This window comes from Chenopodium album, chromosome 9, assembly GCF_948465745.1.
Source record: "Chenopodium album chromosome 9, dcCheAlbu1.1, whole genome shotgun sequence".
Taxonomy (NCBI): Eukaryota; Viridiplantae; Streptophyta; class Magnoliopsida; order Caryophyllales; family Amaranthaceae; genus Chenopodium; species Chenopodium album.
This window is the reverse complement of record NC_137842.1, coordinates 11,537,612-11,554,482: the sequence shown is the minus strand read 5'-3', so window position 1 is coordinate 11,554,482 and position 16,871 is coordinate 11,537,612. Positions and strand designations below refer to the sequence as shown.

The 16,871-nt window shown below is 36.0% G+C and overlaps 2 protein-coding genes across 2 annotated transcripts; one reads left to right on the top strand and one right to left on the bottom strand.

The window, feature by feature from the left end:
- Positions 1 to 6,158: 6,158 nt before the first annotated feature.
- On the bottom strand, positions 6,159 to 11,285 carry LOC145559551 (uncharacterized). The gene is made up of 4 exons (XM_081620964.1): positions 10,607 to 11,285; positions 8,096 to 8,180; positions 6,725 to 6,766; positions 6,159 to 6,564 (listed from the first exon to the last, which is right to left on the bottom strand). The coding sequence occupies exons 1-4, from the start codon at positions 11,117 to 11,119 to the stop codon at positions 6,491 to 6,493; spliced, it is 714 nt and encodes a 237-aa protein (XP_081477090.1). The 5' UTR covers positions 11,120 to 11,285; the 3' UTR covers positions 6,159 to 6,490.
- Positions 11,286 to 12,852: 1,567 nt separating this feature from the next.
- Positions 12,853 to 16,429, top strand: LOC145557437 (uncharacterized). Its single transcript, XM_081618621.1, has 3 exons — positions 12,853 to 15,090; positions 15,177 to 15,528; positions 15,606 to 16,429. Exons 1-3 carry the CDS (start codon positions 12,853 to 12,855, stop codon positions 16,406 to 16,408), a joined length of 3,393 nt encoding a protein of 1,130 aa, XP_081474747.1. The 3' UTR covers positions 16,409 to 16,429.
- Positions 16,430 to 16,871: the final 442 nt, after the last annotated feature.

The window sequence follows — 16,871 nt, the reverse complement described above, 5'->3', positions numbered from 1 at the left end:
ATTTGGTTGTAGCCTTGTAGGTCATCAGTTACTCTAACCGTTGAAGCAAACAAATAATTTGCTGTATAGCAATTACTAAGTTTCAATAATTTGCTGTAATGATGTTATTAGTGTGAGTTCACTCCCGGGTACAGAGCCCAATTATGATGAAGAGGCTTCTCATTTGGTCTCACCGATGGTCTCTAACCAAAGCAAAACCAATCAGCTTCACTTGGGGGTTACAGGGAATAGGAGTTTGGATTTTGCTGATGTTGCTTCCTCAAAGAAAAATAAGGAATTTTTTTTTTGTGTTTCGGTGTACGACTCTTTTTCGGTTCCCATGGAGATTGACCCTTCACAGGACATGGCGCAACCGACACAAAATGTGGGGTCTGTAGGTGAATTCCCAACTTGTGCATCTGCTAGGTCCTCTCTGTTGGTGTCATAGACTAATGATTTAAACGGCTTGGATACGAATGAGAAGCGACATCTTAAGTTTGTTGACTCTCGGAATTGCAAGTCTTGTATGTTGGTTCCGATGGAAACTTTGGGGAAAATAGCTTCAAGAGCTTCATTATATAATCTTACCAGTTTTTCGTTTGTCACTATCCGAGTTGTTCGAGCGTTTAAACCTATCTTGGCGGAGGCCCTCCAAGGTCACGAATCTTGGGAAGCAGTGACCCCCATGGCCAATTTCGTGCAAGGAATCGTCTTCATTGAGCCATCAGGATGTTTCCCCGTATATCTTGATGACAGAAGATCCAACTCCTCTCGAGCAGGTTCCTTTCATGGATGTTGGGTTCCCCTCTTCGTTTGCCCATAGTGTTTGTCGTGCCGCATTTGGATGTTAACTCCTCTTGGGCGTTCAATTTTCAACGCGGTCCCTATCTTACGGCCACTATATGTCGTCGTTCATCTCTAGGCTTTTGAAAATCAAGTAGCAGAATGCATGCTCTTAATCGTTTATTACTTTGCAGGGTTAAGGTAGGTTGCAAACGTAGGCGAGCTTCATTCACCACAAACGACTTGTACGATCTCATGCAAAAGAAAATGTTCTTTGATGTAGCGTTCTGTTTATTTGGTTCTCATGTTACTTAGTGTGTGTCTTTTTGGTTGGTTTGTGTTCTTGTATTATTTTGACTTTAGGTTGTAAATCTATTTTTTGATAATAAAATCTTTTGTCAAAAAAAAGAGAAAATATCAATCTATTTTAATCACCAAATTCACTTATAAATAGACCAACAATTCAATACATTTTCATTCCAATTTAATTGCAAACTTACCTATAAAAATTTCAGCAATTGAGCCTAATTAATATATCCCAAAACTCCAACCCTTTCTCTCTCCTAAGCGCCACAAGCACGATTGTCCCTCACCTCCACCCCTTATGACGCTATTTTCTGCCCTAGTCAGTTACCACCTTACTATAGCCCCTTCTCGCTTCTCTCACTTTTCCTTCGTACCCCTTTTCACCAAAGATAGCTTATGTTTAGGGTAAAAATACCCCCAATACGTGGTCCATTCCCATAGTGACACATGGTCTAGTTAAAGGGTCACACGTCCCTATAGGTAGATGACACGTGCCAAACACAAAAAAACACCTAAATGAGAGAAGGCCTCCTTACATCAGGAGGCCCAAATCCGAGAAAACCGCAAAAGCGGCGCCCCATGTGAGCACGCCATCCTAGGATAACCCTAAAGGGGCACAACTTCCCACCCCTATAAATACCTCAAACATTTATAATGGGATGGATGGATTGTGACATAACATTAAAAGGAGCATTTATTAGCTCCAGTTTCTCTCCACTTTCTCTCTCTAAATATTTCGTTTTTTTCTTGTAAATATCTCCTCCCTCATGCTTAAAATTATGCATTATAACTCTTATCACCCTTGAAAAGTGATACAAAGGCATTATGATGGTTAAAATAATTCTTTTTTTTTTTTTTTTTTTTTTTTTTTGACACAGGTTAAAATAATTCTAAAATCTTATTAATTACTTCATATACAAAGTATTATAAAGACGATTCCGGTGATGTATTTGTCCATTGAGCAATTAATGGTCGTGTGGGATATTTAATATTGGGCCGAGGAATTGCAATATAAAGACTTAGGTAAATAAATTATTGTTTTTTTTACTATCTACCATTTATATTTCCTTTGATCTTCATTTTCTAATGTACTTCGCATATAAATATCATGACATAATATCTCCAAGCCAATTAAATTCATCAAATAAAAATAAACGCCTACAATTTGTTTCTATAATACATTTTTTTTAAGAAAAAAAAAATAAATGTATTAAGTTAAAACACCAGACATCGCACCAGCATTATCTAATATGTAGTGTGTAATTGTGTACATATATATGGGGAGTAAATACCATTGGAAGGTACTGAAGCTTGGAGAAAGTTGTAGGGAAGGTATTCAAGTTTCAAAGTTGCACTTAGAGTACTCAACCCAAAATTAACCTAATAAAAAAAAGGAAAATAAAAATGCTGACATAATAACAGATAGATGGTACTAATGTTTGGTGATTTGTTTCTTCAAAAAAATTAGTTGCTTAAATTCTCTTTGGTAACCACAAACATTTTTTTTTTTCTCAATGGTAAGGTCTGAATTTTTTTATTATCAATGGTAATCAATAATTTATATTATTAAGTAAGCAAGTGGTAACATTAATCATATAACTAATATATAAAGCTAAACTTATAGCCAGATCACAAGGTAGCGACACTTGGCGTTCTAATTTTCCGCCAAATGTCGCGCCACGTAGGATAGACTTAAATAGACTTTACAAGATAAAAAAAGTTAGTTTAGAATTTTATTTGGACAGAATTTTAGGATAAAATTGTTAGTTTAGAGTTTTAATATAGTTTAAAGCGTAAAACATCCATAAATAATATATACTAATCGGCTAAAATAATATGAGTACTTCACAATATAATAATCATATAATAACTAATATATAAAGCTAAACTTTTAGAGTCAGGTCACGACATCGCGACACTTGGCGTTCCAACTTTTTGCTATGTTGGATAGATTTAAATAGAATTCATAAGATACAAAAAAAGTTAGGGATTTAGATAGAACTTTAGGATAAAATTGTTAGTTTACAGTTTTATTATCGATAAAATAACAATATTTCAGATGTACAAATTGAATTATAATTTTATTCAAAAAAAAATTATAAGATTATAATTCTAAAAAATTATCATATAAATTTATTTTTTATATCATGATATTTTTGGAGCGAAGGAAGTAATTCAAAGCGTAAAACACCCATTTATAATATATACTAATCGGTTAAAATTATGTACTTCACAATATAATAAAATGGATACCTGCCAATTAGGGTTAGGTCATGAAACATCTCGGATTGGGTCAATTCAGATTACGAATCAAGAAATGTTCAACCCTTGCCCAAAGTTTTGAATTCGGGTCATTCCAATGTGCTTTGAACATTTATTTTATTTAGTTTATTTTTTTGCTAATTTTTTTTTAATTTTTTTTTAATATATTAAAGTGAACATTTTCACCAACATTATTACGTAGTATTAGTCATTACACGCCTACTAGATAGCAAGTCGTCAGAAAAACACATTTATTCCTTAACCTGGGCATCGCACGGGGCACAAAACTAGTAAAAACAAAACATCATTAGACAATTAACCAAGGTTAATATTGGTCAAAAAACAATGAATTTACATTAGTCCCCTTTAATAAAAAAAAATAAATGAATAAACCCAAAATCCATCCCCACTCAACCAGCCACTACGCCAACCCCTTCCCTTGCCAGCGTTCAGTCTGCCTCCCCTATTCTCGGACAGCGGTGCCTAGCCTCCCCCACACACGCCGATGATCATAAACAGGCCCGTTTATGAGATTTTGGTGGTCTAGGGCGAACTTATAGATTGAGGCCCTAGTGAATGAGCATTATTTTATTTTTTATTTTTTGCATTTTAAGGGTATGCAAAATGAAAGATTAGCTTTCTCAACTCTAACTTCAAATTCACATATCAAATATTCAAATGTATTAGTTACAAATCTTAAAAAATTCTCCTAGATTTTCAATCTTTTAATTATGGAAAAATATTTTTTAGAAGAATTACGATAAAATATTTAGTTGTACAAGATATACGAAGTATGAAAAAAAAAAAATTGAAATCCCTATTTTAATTATACTAATAATAATTAAAAAAAAATACGAGTAACTAAATTAAAACTACTAATGTACTAGGGACTATATAATACTCCGTAATAATAATAATAATATGCCAAGAGTTGAAAATGTAAAGCTATATCAACGTTTTAAATAATTTTCATCTTCAAATGATTATACCAGGGATTTTTTGGATAAATTAAATATGGGTAGTACACTTTGGAAAGATTGAAAGGAGTAATTAACTTTTTAAAAATATCAAAAGGGGAATTCATCCCGGGAAATCTGAATATTAGAAGCAAAAATTAAGGGAATTGGAAGTTGGAACATTTAATTTGCTTTGGGAACAATAACCGACAAACTTCATTCATTGATGAATGGCGAATTTTAGTACTCATATATATAAAGCAATTAAGCAATTTTAGTTTTCCTTTTTTTTTTTTTTTTTGGTAATTTGAGGCTCTCTTTAAAACCAATTTTGGGCTTTACAAAACTGGGCCCTGGGCGGTTGCCCCGCCCCAGCGACGACCCTGACCATAAACCACAAATTCCCTCCTCCTTCTCTGATCTCTTCTTCTTCTTCTCTCTCCTTCGTCACCAAAAAAACAGTTTGTAATGATGGGTTTTGATGCTGAAGAATAGTAGGGTCCTACAACAGCCTCTATCGGGGACGCCAGAATCAGCCACCCTCCCTTGTCGGAATCAGCCACCCCCCTCCCTTCCCTGATTCCCTCTAATCTCCTTCCCCAATTTTTGGTTGAAATTTCTAGGTTTTTTTTTTGGTGATTTTGGAGTCGAATTTGTCGAATATGGTGATTTTGGGGTCGGATGTGTTGATTCTTTGGGTCGAATTAGTAGTTGAATATGCCGAATTAATGATTGAATTTGTTGATTTGGGGGTCAAATTTGTTGATATTTGGGGTGTAATTTGTCAAACTAGTGGTCGAATTTGTCAAAATTATTGAATTTGGGGTCGCTAGTCGAATTTGTTGATTTTGGGTTGAATTTTTCGGGGGTTTGCTGTTGAATTTCTGGGTTTTGCAGTTCGAATGGAAGCAATGTAGCAATAGATTTGCTTTGTTGGCCGGAATCGGTTTGCTAGGTGTCGCCGTCCGGAGGTGGGGGAGGCTGGGCATTGACAAGGGGAGGAGGTGGCTGGAAATGGAGTTACAGCAGGGAGGAAAGAGAAAGGAAGAAGAAATAATTGGTTAGGGGTACTTGTGTCTTTTTGCAATCCAATAGCTTAACCATAGTTAAGGAATTAACACATTATTAACTTAATTTACCATTAAATTAGTAATATTAATTCGTAATATTGAGAAAAAAATAAAAATTTGTGGTTACTAAAGAGAATTTCCCTATATACTTTCCCATTACCATCTTCAAACATTGAAACCCATATATATACTTCCCCATTACCATCTTTAACATCTATATCAAATTAGAAACAAAAAAAATTCACACGCCTCATTTAAGGAAGTCAAACATAAACCATAATTTATTCATTTTTTTTTTACAGGCATGAACTATAATTTGCTAAAAACATAAACTCAAATACTCTACCATATTTTACAAACCAGTCGCCAAAAAAAAAGGTTTGTTTGGGTTTTATTGACCATATATAGTATACAGTCTATACACCACTACTTTTGGTTCAAGTGTTCTACTCCAATTAAGTAAGATGATTAATCAGACACGGGCTCTTTATCAAATGGGTTAGGCTACAAAATAGACACGCTCTAACTAATTTTTTTTAAAGAGGTTATAGGTTATTATATAGCCTATAGACACTCTGCTTTCTTAATATCGACTGCAATACATTAGCAAATAATGCTACTGGGCAAGCCTCAGGCCGTTCACGGTACAGATCTTCTACAAGCAACAAAGCTTGTTGACTCAATTTAAGTACCAAGTTATCCATGTCAGCTGGAATTAGTATCTTATTTACAGTGTTTCTTCAGATTTCTAGTTTAATGATGATATTGTAAGACTTCTATGAAAAAACACATGCACCTGAGCTACTACATGAAAGTAATCATTTCCCAAGTCCAATGTAACTGAAGTTCTACAACGCGCAGATGATACGAAGTAAAAAATACCATCACAGAAGGCCGATCTTTCCAGATTGACACATATTAACCTAAATACATCCCTCTGCAAAGATGCAAGTCTCCCCGCACAAAAACTACAGCATGGACGTCTTTCAAAATTTGGCTGAGCAGGATGCAAACCTGAATCCATTTCTTCAGGATGATGTGACACATAGAATCCTATTCCGTCCCCTCCCTCCTGCCTGGTTAGGTACTATAGACAAACGTAGAATAAAAAAGAAAAATTGCAATACATCTTTGCTAGCCAGGTAGGGTCTCAGCAGGCTTTCTTTCAGCCTGGGCCTTCTCAGCCGTTATTTTCTCAGGAACAAAATCTGGTTGATAACAATAAAGCAACATTTTTAAGTACCACAGAATGTATCAAGTGGTCAAAAAAAAAAAAAAAAAAAAATCATCAAAAGGCTAGATGAACAATCTAATATTTGTATTCAAGGATCAAGGTTGACAAAATCGAAGAATAAGGGTTAGGAGTACCTGAAAGGAAGTCGAGCCTCTTCTCTTTACAGACAACAGAGGCTGAAAAAGACAGAAACAACTATAAGATTTTCTCCATGCAATAGAGAAACTCAAATTAACACAAAGGAACAGGCAGGTGCTAGGCAAGTCACTACAATATCCAAACGTTAAGCCAGAGTCCACTACCAAAACAGAAAGCCAGCAATATAATGACTAGTGATGCTTCCATAGTCATGCAAAATGCTTAGGACTACTTACATGTTCAATGATCTTTCTTATCTCCTTTTGTTTTCTAGTATGCCTGGTCCATTTATGTAGTGAAATCACAGCGGTGACTTTTATGAGGACTAGTGCAGATGTTAAATACTAACAATAATCAGTTTGCAAGAAGATTGTCTAAGTTTGAGTATGACCTTAGGGCCTACATTGTTTAGGAAAATAAATAAATAAAATCTGAATTACAACACAATGATCAGCTTTTGCTGTTGACATCTAGCGAATGGCAACGGATCGGATTCGGGTCGGATGTGGCTAAATCCGAATCCGATCCGTTTAGTAAACGGACCCTGGACTCGGATCCGAATCCGAGTCCGAATCCGATCCGACTCGTAATTTTCGGATCCAAATCCGGTCCGTTTATTCGGACCTCCGAAATGATCCGAATATTTTTTTTAAAATTTTTTTGTAATGTCATATACCTATAATTGCTTGTATTGTCATACCAACTAAAATATAAACATAACATATTTAAATTATAAACTAAGTTACATAACAAAATTTTGCTACAAAACAAGCAAATAATTATCCTAAGTTATAGAGCATATGCTTATACTTTTGGATTCGGACTCGGATCGGACTCCGTCGGACTTTGCGTAGGGTCCAAGTCCGATCCACCTCCTATTCGGATTCGGATCTATTTTATCGGATTCGGATTCGGACTAATATTAAACGGATTCGAATCGGATTTTTTCCTTCGGATCGGATCGGATTCGAATCGAACTCGGATTAAATTGCCATCCCTAAGCCTAAGATTAATCAACATCTGAAAGCTGCTCACACCCAGCCTTAGTTCAGCATTCAAAAGATTTGAATCATTGCTGGCTCTCATGGATCAGTAGGCATCATTGTAGAAACTTTCTACATATATAACATAATTATCAGCTAGTGACGCAATTTCTGCGTACACTGTACTAACAACGATATTGCTTCTTAGTCCAGGCTTTTATGAATTTCAATAAACCTTATCTCGATAGCACCTTCTATGTTCCACCGCTAGTGGAAAAAAGATACTTTGTATCTTGCTACACTACCTATAATGTAGCTTCTTAATAATAGCTAAAATTGAGTAATCAACAAAGGTGATAACTGATTGTAGCAAAGAGATCTTACCAAGGTGCTTGTAGCCAACAAAGCTCTTATGATCTTCCACAGCAAAGTCATATGCATCTTTTGAGAATAGTTCAATAAACTTTTCCTGCAACCAACATTGGAAACAAAAATAAGCATTATAAACAGAAATATAACAATCTTACGCATGAAACTGTTAAATGCTTGTTCCAAACAATAATACTTGTGATAACTTCTCAGATTCTGTCTAGCCAAACCATGCATCTGGGAACAAAAAATTATAAAATGTTATTCTTATATAAATCAAAAGCGTTAGCACATCCTACAGAATTTCAGTTTACAGTTTTTCCTTTTTCTGTTTGGTACTAATATATTTCTTCATTTCCAAATCCTTTTAGAGAACAATACTCTACAGTCCAAAGTTGTTGAATTCTCTTCTTTGTTTTGCAAGAAAAGGCAACTGGTATAATAGAACTGTTTCTAGACAAAAATATGACTAAAGATTATAAAAGTGAGGACTTAGAAGTTAGAGATCTTAGAAGGTAGAATCGAGTGTTCCATGAATTAAGAGTTATTGCTGAAAGTTTATGAAAGGGATGGCAATTATCAGTATATTATTGTTAAAATGTCTAACATCAGCCAACGCTATTAAATTTCAAGTTAGTCATCAGTCATCACCCTTCTATTTCTCTCATTCTAATTACAGAAAATCGTGTTAGGAGGAAAACAGAAAGTGTACACTGAAGCATCCTAAAACAGCATCTATGACATGCATACCACCCAGCACCCACTAGTCATAACGATATATTTGAACTTTAGAAGTGACAGTTCACTTTCCCTGTATACATAGAAGGTATAGAATCGATGCATACCACCCACTAGTCATTACGATATATTTGAACTTGAAATGTGACAGTTCACTTTCCCTGTATAGATAGGACTGATAGGTATACAATCCAAATTTCAAAAAATTCAAATCTTAATACTCAGAGAAACAACATATCCAGCTAATATGATATCAAGCATCACAAGGAGTTTTCCCAAATTCAGAAATCCAATTTTGTATACTCATGTTTACTCATGTAACCAGCTTATTTGATAGTTCGATACCATACTAATTAATTATCATCATTCCTCAATATGTACCCATCATAGCAAACCTAACCTATCACATCTACAAATCAGCTCTACTACCCTTCTTAACTGCAGCCTGATGTTCTCAGCCAACAAATATTCACCTTTCTGTCTCCTTCCCCCCCCGCCCCCCCCCCCCATCTCTGTCTACCTCATTATCTAACAGTACGGTAAATGCAACTTCAGACCTCCACAACTGCATGTTGAGCATCCTAAAGCCCCAATACACCATCACCAAAAATACGAGAAGGCTACAATTATACATCTTCCAAGTTTCAACCAACCTTTACAACTTTAATTAGACTCCACTTGACAGCAATTTTGAGGCTCCACAAACCATTATTGTTGAAGTATAACCAACCAATTACATACTGTATGATTTTACTTAAAATCTTTAATACTCAGAGAAACAACATATCCAGCTAATATGATATCATGCATCACAAGGAGTTTTCCCAAATTCAGAAATCCAATCTTGTATACTCATGTTTACTCATGTAACCTGCTTATTTGATAGTTCGATACCATACTAATTAATTATCATCATTCCTCAATATGTACCCATCATAGTCAACCTAACCTATCACATTTACAAATCAGCTCTACTACCCTTCTTAACTGCAGCATGATGTTCTCAGCCAACAAATATTCACCTTTCTGTCTCCTTCCCTCTCTATCTCTGTCTACCTCATTATCCAACAGTACGGTAAATGCAACTTCAGACCTCCACAACTGCATGTTGAGCATCCTAAAGCCCCAATACACCATCACCAAAAATACGAGAAGGCTACAATTATACATCTTCCAAGTTTCAACCAACCTTTACAGCTTTAATTAGACTCCACTTGACAGCAATTTTGAGGCTCCACAAACCATTATTGTTGAAGTATAACCAACCAATTACATACTGTATGATTTTACTTAAAATCCTTGCATATACACTCACAAATTGGTGCCCAACAATTGCCTTTTCTTCTCCATCTAAACCAATAACTTCATCCACTCCCTCACACAGCGACATTATGCATAACATTCGCTTATTCACCGATGCCAAAGGCCACTTCCTAAAAGTATGAATTTTCTGTAATCTCTCCAACCCCCCAAAATCTTAGTGAAAACTACAATTCTCCAATTACCTACCATGATCCCAAAACTTTCCCTAATCCAATTAATACAATATCACTAAATAATCAATAATCAATCAATTAGTCCAACAAAGAGTAAACCCTAAGAATATTGAGTAAACAAATTACAGCATTTGCAAGCAGACATACACAAAAATCATAATAATTTCAATTAACAAAAACCCAGAAAAATTAAAACAACTTAAGCAAAACCCACTTCAAAATCAATCAAATTCAACCAAAAATTCAATTCAGAAATCAATAGAATATAGCAAAAAGAGGAGAGAGAAAGTACAGCAGCTTTGTTGATGAGAAAAACAGCTTCACCACTAATCTTGGAATCAGAGGAAACACCCTCACTCTTAACAATCCGAACAATTCGATTCATCGGAAACACACACTCAGAATTCTCTTCCTTCTCCTCCTCCTTTCCCTTTCTCTGATTTTTCGCCATTGTCGCCGTCTTCGGCTTCTTCTCCTTCTTCACATCCTCCACACCATTCTCCGCATTCCTTTTCTGCTTCTGGGTTTGATCCTTCCCATCATTCTCAATCTTCACCTTCTTCTCTTCTTTCTTCTTCTTATTATTATTCTGGGTTGTTGTGGGAAAAGTTTTCTTCTTGTTGACAACAATGGCGGATTTGGTGCCATTACTGTTTTTGGGTTTTCCATTTTGTTGCTGAGATGATGATTTGAGTTGTGAAATTAGCAATTCTTCTTCATCCTCTGTCTTTCCACCATTGTTGTTGTTGTTGGTTTCCTTCTTCTTCCTTGAGAATGTCTTCTCAAATCTCTTTCCGCTGCTCATCTCTGTCTTCGTGCAGTGAAGAAAGAAAGGAGTGCAAATTGTAATTGCAGAAGGAACCCCAAATCAGGAGGAAGGCTCAGCTACCAAAGTTATGTTATGAGGTTTAAAAACCACGCATAGGTTTATTGAACTTAATTTTCTTTTTCTTTTTTTTTTTTTTTTCAGGAACACCTTTGTTTTTTGGGTTGAAAGAAGCTATAATAAACAAAATTTCAAAAAAAAAAAATAAAAAATAAAATAAAATTAAAAAAAATAAAATAAAATTTCAAAAACTAAATCATATCATATCATATAACTAATATATAAAGCTAAACTTTTAGCCAGGCCTCGAGACAGCGACACTTGGTGTTCCAACTTTTCGCCAAGTGTCGCGCCACTTTGGATAGATTTAAATAGACTTCATATGATAAAAAACCGTCAAGTTTCGCGCCACCTTGGATAGATTTCATAAGATAAAAAAATTAGGTAAGAATTCTATTTTCAATCAAATCTATATAGAATTTTAGAATAAGATTATTAGTTTAGAGTTATTTCTTCGATTATAAAATATCAAATAATAAATTTATAATTAGGCCACAAGACAACATCATTTAGTGTTTTAATTTTTCACCAAGTATCGTATCACGTTGGATATATATAGATTGACTTTGTAGCAAAAATAGTTAATTTAGAATTCTATTTTCAATCAAATTGAATTATAATACTACCTCCGTTAACTATTATTTGCAACAAAGGGGATGTTTGCGGACTCCTAAGCAAAATTTGTTTGTGAGTGTAAAATAGAGAGAGGAAAAGTTGGTGCATGTGATGAGGAGAGAGATAGAGAGAGATGATAACCTAAAAAAGAAAGAAAACATTTCTTGCACATAATACTTAGCATCCATTTATAGTATATGTTGCAAATAATAGTTAACGGAGGAAGTAATATAATTTTATCTTGGGAAATTCTCTTTGGTAGACTTGTATTATCAAAAATTCTCAGTGGTAAAAAGCCAAAAAACTTATTATCTTTGGTAAACTATGTTTTAAAAAGATTAATCTATGGTAACACTAAGCAAGGTTATTAGGTATATTTTAACCATGGTTAAGCATTGTAAGTTAAAAAAAACCTGTCATGCCTAAAATACCCCCATTTAATTTTACCCAACCACAAATGTCAAATCATTCATTGACTGTAAACGTTGAGGCTTCTTCATCTTCTTTGTTCTGCACTCGACATTGATGATTGCTCAACTCCTCTTCAATTTGCAATTTGATTTTTTCTTTTAAAAAAACTAGGGCTCTTGTAAACAATTAATCTGGGTTTTTAGTTGTAGTTAGTAGTGGTGATTAACATATTCTGAGTGATAATTGAAGAAGGTGTGAGGGTTTTTGTGTTCGAGAAAGTTCGCGGGTTGTGGAAATCGATTCTGGGTAAGACGATCTGCATCAAAAGTTCGAACTTTTTGGGGGAATTCCACGATTTAGACTACATTGAAGGCAGGTATGTGTTTTTTTTTCATATATGGTTTAGCTATGCTCTGTTTTATGGTTAATGGGATTGAAAGTGAAATGTGATTGATGGTATTGGTTATATTTGTTTCAATTGATTATGTTAATTGCTAAAGTTCAATTTTTAATTTGTTTAGGGTTCTGATTATGTGGTAATTTGTTTATTGTTGGATTGGTATGCAATTTAGGGCACATTCTTATACAATTATTTGTTGGATGTTGTTTGGTTTGATTGATGCAGAATGGTTGATAAAGTTGTGCTACAATTTCAGTATAGGGGTGTTGATGTGACTGTTGTGGTTGATGATGTTGATAAGGTTAATTTGATAGATTTGATTGTAGAGTACTGGGAAAAAGCTAAGGAGAATAATATTGAAACACCAAAAAACCCCACTTTTCAGTATGTGTATAAAATGAAACATGTAGCTCTTCTAAGTGATGCTGACTTGATGAAGATGTTTGGTAATTTGCCTGAAAAAACTGAGATATACATTTGGGTTGGGGATGGTCTAAAAGACACTAAGGTTGTTGCAACTGCAAGATCATTAATGAGTGCAAAGGGAAAGCAACAAGTAGCTGAACCAGTAGGTGAGTTAGAAGTGGAACCAGTAGCTAACCCAGTACTTGAACCAGTAGCTAAGGTAGTGGTTGAACCATCAAATAAAAATACTAAAAAAGTCACACCTAGGAAGAATAAACAACCTAAGAATGTGGAAGCTTTAGTAGTTAGCAAGGCTGACTTTGATAGACATGTGAAGGCTATAGGACAGTCAAACAAGGTTACTGGTCCTGTGCATTTAAATTATGATCCAGATCAAACATGGGTTGAGTTAGAAGCTGAGTTAGATGCAGAGAGGGAAGCAAACCCTCAAACTAAGGGTAGTGGGAGGGGGAGAGGGAATCAAAGAGGGAGAGGGAGAACATCTGAGAGAGGGAGAGGCAGGGGTAGGAGTAGAGGGAGAGGTAGATCTTCAGGGAGGGGAAGAGGGAATACCTTGGAGAATTGGTTCAACATTTCACCAACACCATGGGAAACTGACCATCAAAATCAACCTCATGAAGAGGATCAAACTGCTGACCCAAATGAAACTCAATTCCAAGTTCCCCATGATATCATCACACAAAACACCCAAGCCCAACCATCTACACAGTCATTGATACCTCCTTTGCAAAATATTGGTGAGTTTGGACCTAGGGATAACTCAGGTGAGAAGCAGTCATCTAATTCATCAAGAGTGTCTGCCTTTTTTCAAAAGAGAGTGCCTAGAACTACTGCTAAGAGAAAAGGGATTGTGATTAGCACAAGTACAAGTGGGGGGGATAGTGAGCAACAAAATGGGGGTCAGAATAGGAGAAGGGAGGTTGCTGTTAGCTTAAGTGAAGACAATGATACTGATGTTCTGCCTTTAGTTGGTGATGAGGGGGAAAGTGAAGATGATGGCTATAGTCCTAGTGATGAGTCAGAAAATGTGAGTGATGAGTCAGAAAATGTGAGTTTAGATGCTGAAGATGACTTGGCTAGGGATGAGTATGGGCCAATTATTGAAGACAGTTATGATCCCTTTGAGGATGAAATTTTTGAGTGTGACAATGAACAGGACAACTACTTAACAAAGTTATATAACAATGGAGAGGTGTATAAGGATGAGGGCTTTGGGAAAATAGTTCTCAAGCCATGGCAACTGTTCATGGACAAGCAACATCTCAGGGATGTTGTGAGGGATTACTGCATCCAGTGTGGATTTGCAGTAGTTGTTGAGTGGGCTAGCAACAAGAGGTATTGTTGTAGATGCTCTGATATGAACTGTGGCTGGAGATTACATGCATCTGTTCTTCCAGATCAGTGCACTTGGGCAATAAAAAGTATACAAAGCCCAGAGCATACATGTGCAGGACTGGAGACAAGAAATAGTATGGTTAATGTGAAGTGGGCTAAGAGAGTCTTACTTGAAGATATAAGGGCAAACAATGATGTTCCTGCCAAGGCATTGAATGAGTTACTTTGGAAAAGGTATGGTGTCAATATGGCACAAAGCACATTGTACAGGGTCAGGACTAAGGCATTAGTTGAGATTCATGGTGGCCATGATGTCTCTTACAAGAATTTACCTATGTACTGTGATGTAATCAAGCAGCTGAATCCTAATTCATTAGCACACTGTGCATGGAAGAATGTAGGACCTGACAGGCCCATGGTGTTCAGTAGCATATTCATTGCATTTAAGGCTTCCATAGATGGGTTGAGTGCTGGATGCAGAAGCTTAATTGGAGTGGATGGAGCTCATCTCAAGGGCAACTATGGTGGGGTCTTATTGTCTGCAGTAGCTCTTGATGGAAATAATGAGATATTTCCTATAGCATGGGCAATAGTAGGAGCTGAAGATGCTAACAGCTGGAAGTTCTTTCTGTATCACTTGAAGAATGCTTTACAACCAAGTGGCAGGGGTGATAATTGGTGCATAATAAGTGACAGGCAAAAGGTATATTCATATGCCCCTAATATGCTTGTTATTGCTTTTGTATGTTTGTTTAACTTAGGCACTAATACATTTGTTGATTTCTGAAGGGTATTGATCCTGCCATTAGTGAATTATGGCCAAAAGTAGGCAGAAGATACTGTTGCAAGCACTTGGTGAAAAACTACAAAGTGGAATTTCCTGGTCTAATGATGTTCCAATTATTCTGGAAGGCTGCTGGAGCATTCAATCCCTTCACTTTTAAAAAAGCAATGGAAGCATTGAAGAAAGCCAATCCCCTAGCTCTTGTTTGGCTGTCAAAACTTGGACCACAATCAAGATGGTCAAAGCATGCTTTCAATCCAGATGTGAAGTGTGACACAAACAAATCAAATTTTGTAGAAAGCTTTAATTCTACCTTAGGCATTGATAGATGCAGACCAGTCCTTACTCTGCTTGAAGGTATTCCCTTTACTTATTCATTAGTGTTAAGTTGTTAACTGTGAGTACTTATCTATTTACCATTGCTGACAATGCAGGTATTAGGAGAGTCACCATGGTTAGAATGGCCACCAGAAGAGAGGCATGTGAGAACTGGAGAGATGATGTGTGTCCTAATATCATGAAAAGGATGCAAGTTATTAGCCAAGAATCTAGGACATGCAAAATTTTGAAGTCTGGAGATGGAGAATTTGAAATACTTGATGGAAGATCTGTGCTTCCAGTCAACCTAAGAGAGAAGACATGTGTATGTAATGCTTGGCAACTTACTGGATTGCCTTGCAAACATGCTATGAGGGCCATTTTGCACTCAAATGAAGACCCTAGGTTGTACATCAGTGAGTGGTTTTCTGTGACAAGGTATAAACTGGCTTATGGCAACTCAATCAAGTCCATACCAGATGTGGAGCAATGGCCTGACAGTCCTTATCCAGATATTGCCCCACCAGCTATGAAAAGAGGAATAGGCAGACCTGCAAGGAATAGGAGGAGGGAAGAGGGTGAGCAAGCCAAAGGGAAGAGGTCCAGGACTGTCAAGTGCAGCAAATGCCAACAATTGGGGCACAATGCACAAACCTGCCAAGGTGGCTTGACTGATAAACAAAATATGGCCCTAGGTGAAAGCTCTGCAGGTCAGACCAACAAAAACCCACCAAGCAAGAAGGGTAAAGGGGCATCTATGAGCCAACCAGAACCAGCAACAGTGGCATCACAGACACTAAGAGTGTCACCAAGGAACAACAGAGCTAAGGGACCTATCTCAGCATCACAGCCACTAAGAGTCTCACCAAGGTCAAAGAGATCTAAGGGAGGGATCTCAGCATCACAGCCTGCATCATAGTGTCTTAGGAGTAGTTGTTCAGAATAGTGCATGATTTTTTGCTTCTTAGTTGACTGTATGTGTCAAACTTCAATAGTATGTGTTTAAATTGTTAAATGCTGTTTTTTTTTGGACAAATCATTGAGCTTATGGGTTGATGTAATGTTTTTCTTTTGGCAAATCAATGAAATATCAACATTATTAGTAAGTAAAAAAAAATTGCAAACACTTATATGATCTGCCAAACAAAAGAAGTACCAATTTTATTCATTCATAAGTCATTAAACAAACTAAAGTACATTAATTTTCATTCATTAAACTAAGGCATCTCTAACATCTACATTGCAATTATTCATCAATCTAATCAATCTAATTCATCACTTAGAAACAACAAACAGTAAAATAAAATACATAATTAAAGCCATCTTCACAATTACTTTGATGAAATTCACCAAATCATCCAGCCTTGAAGTAACAGCAGCAA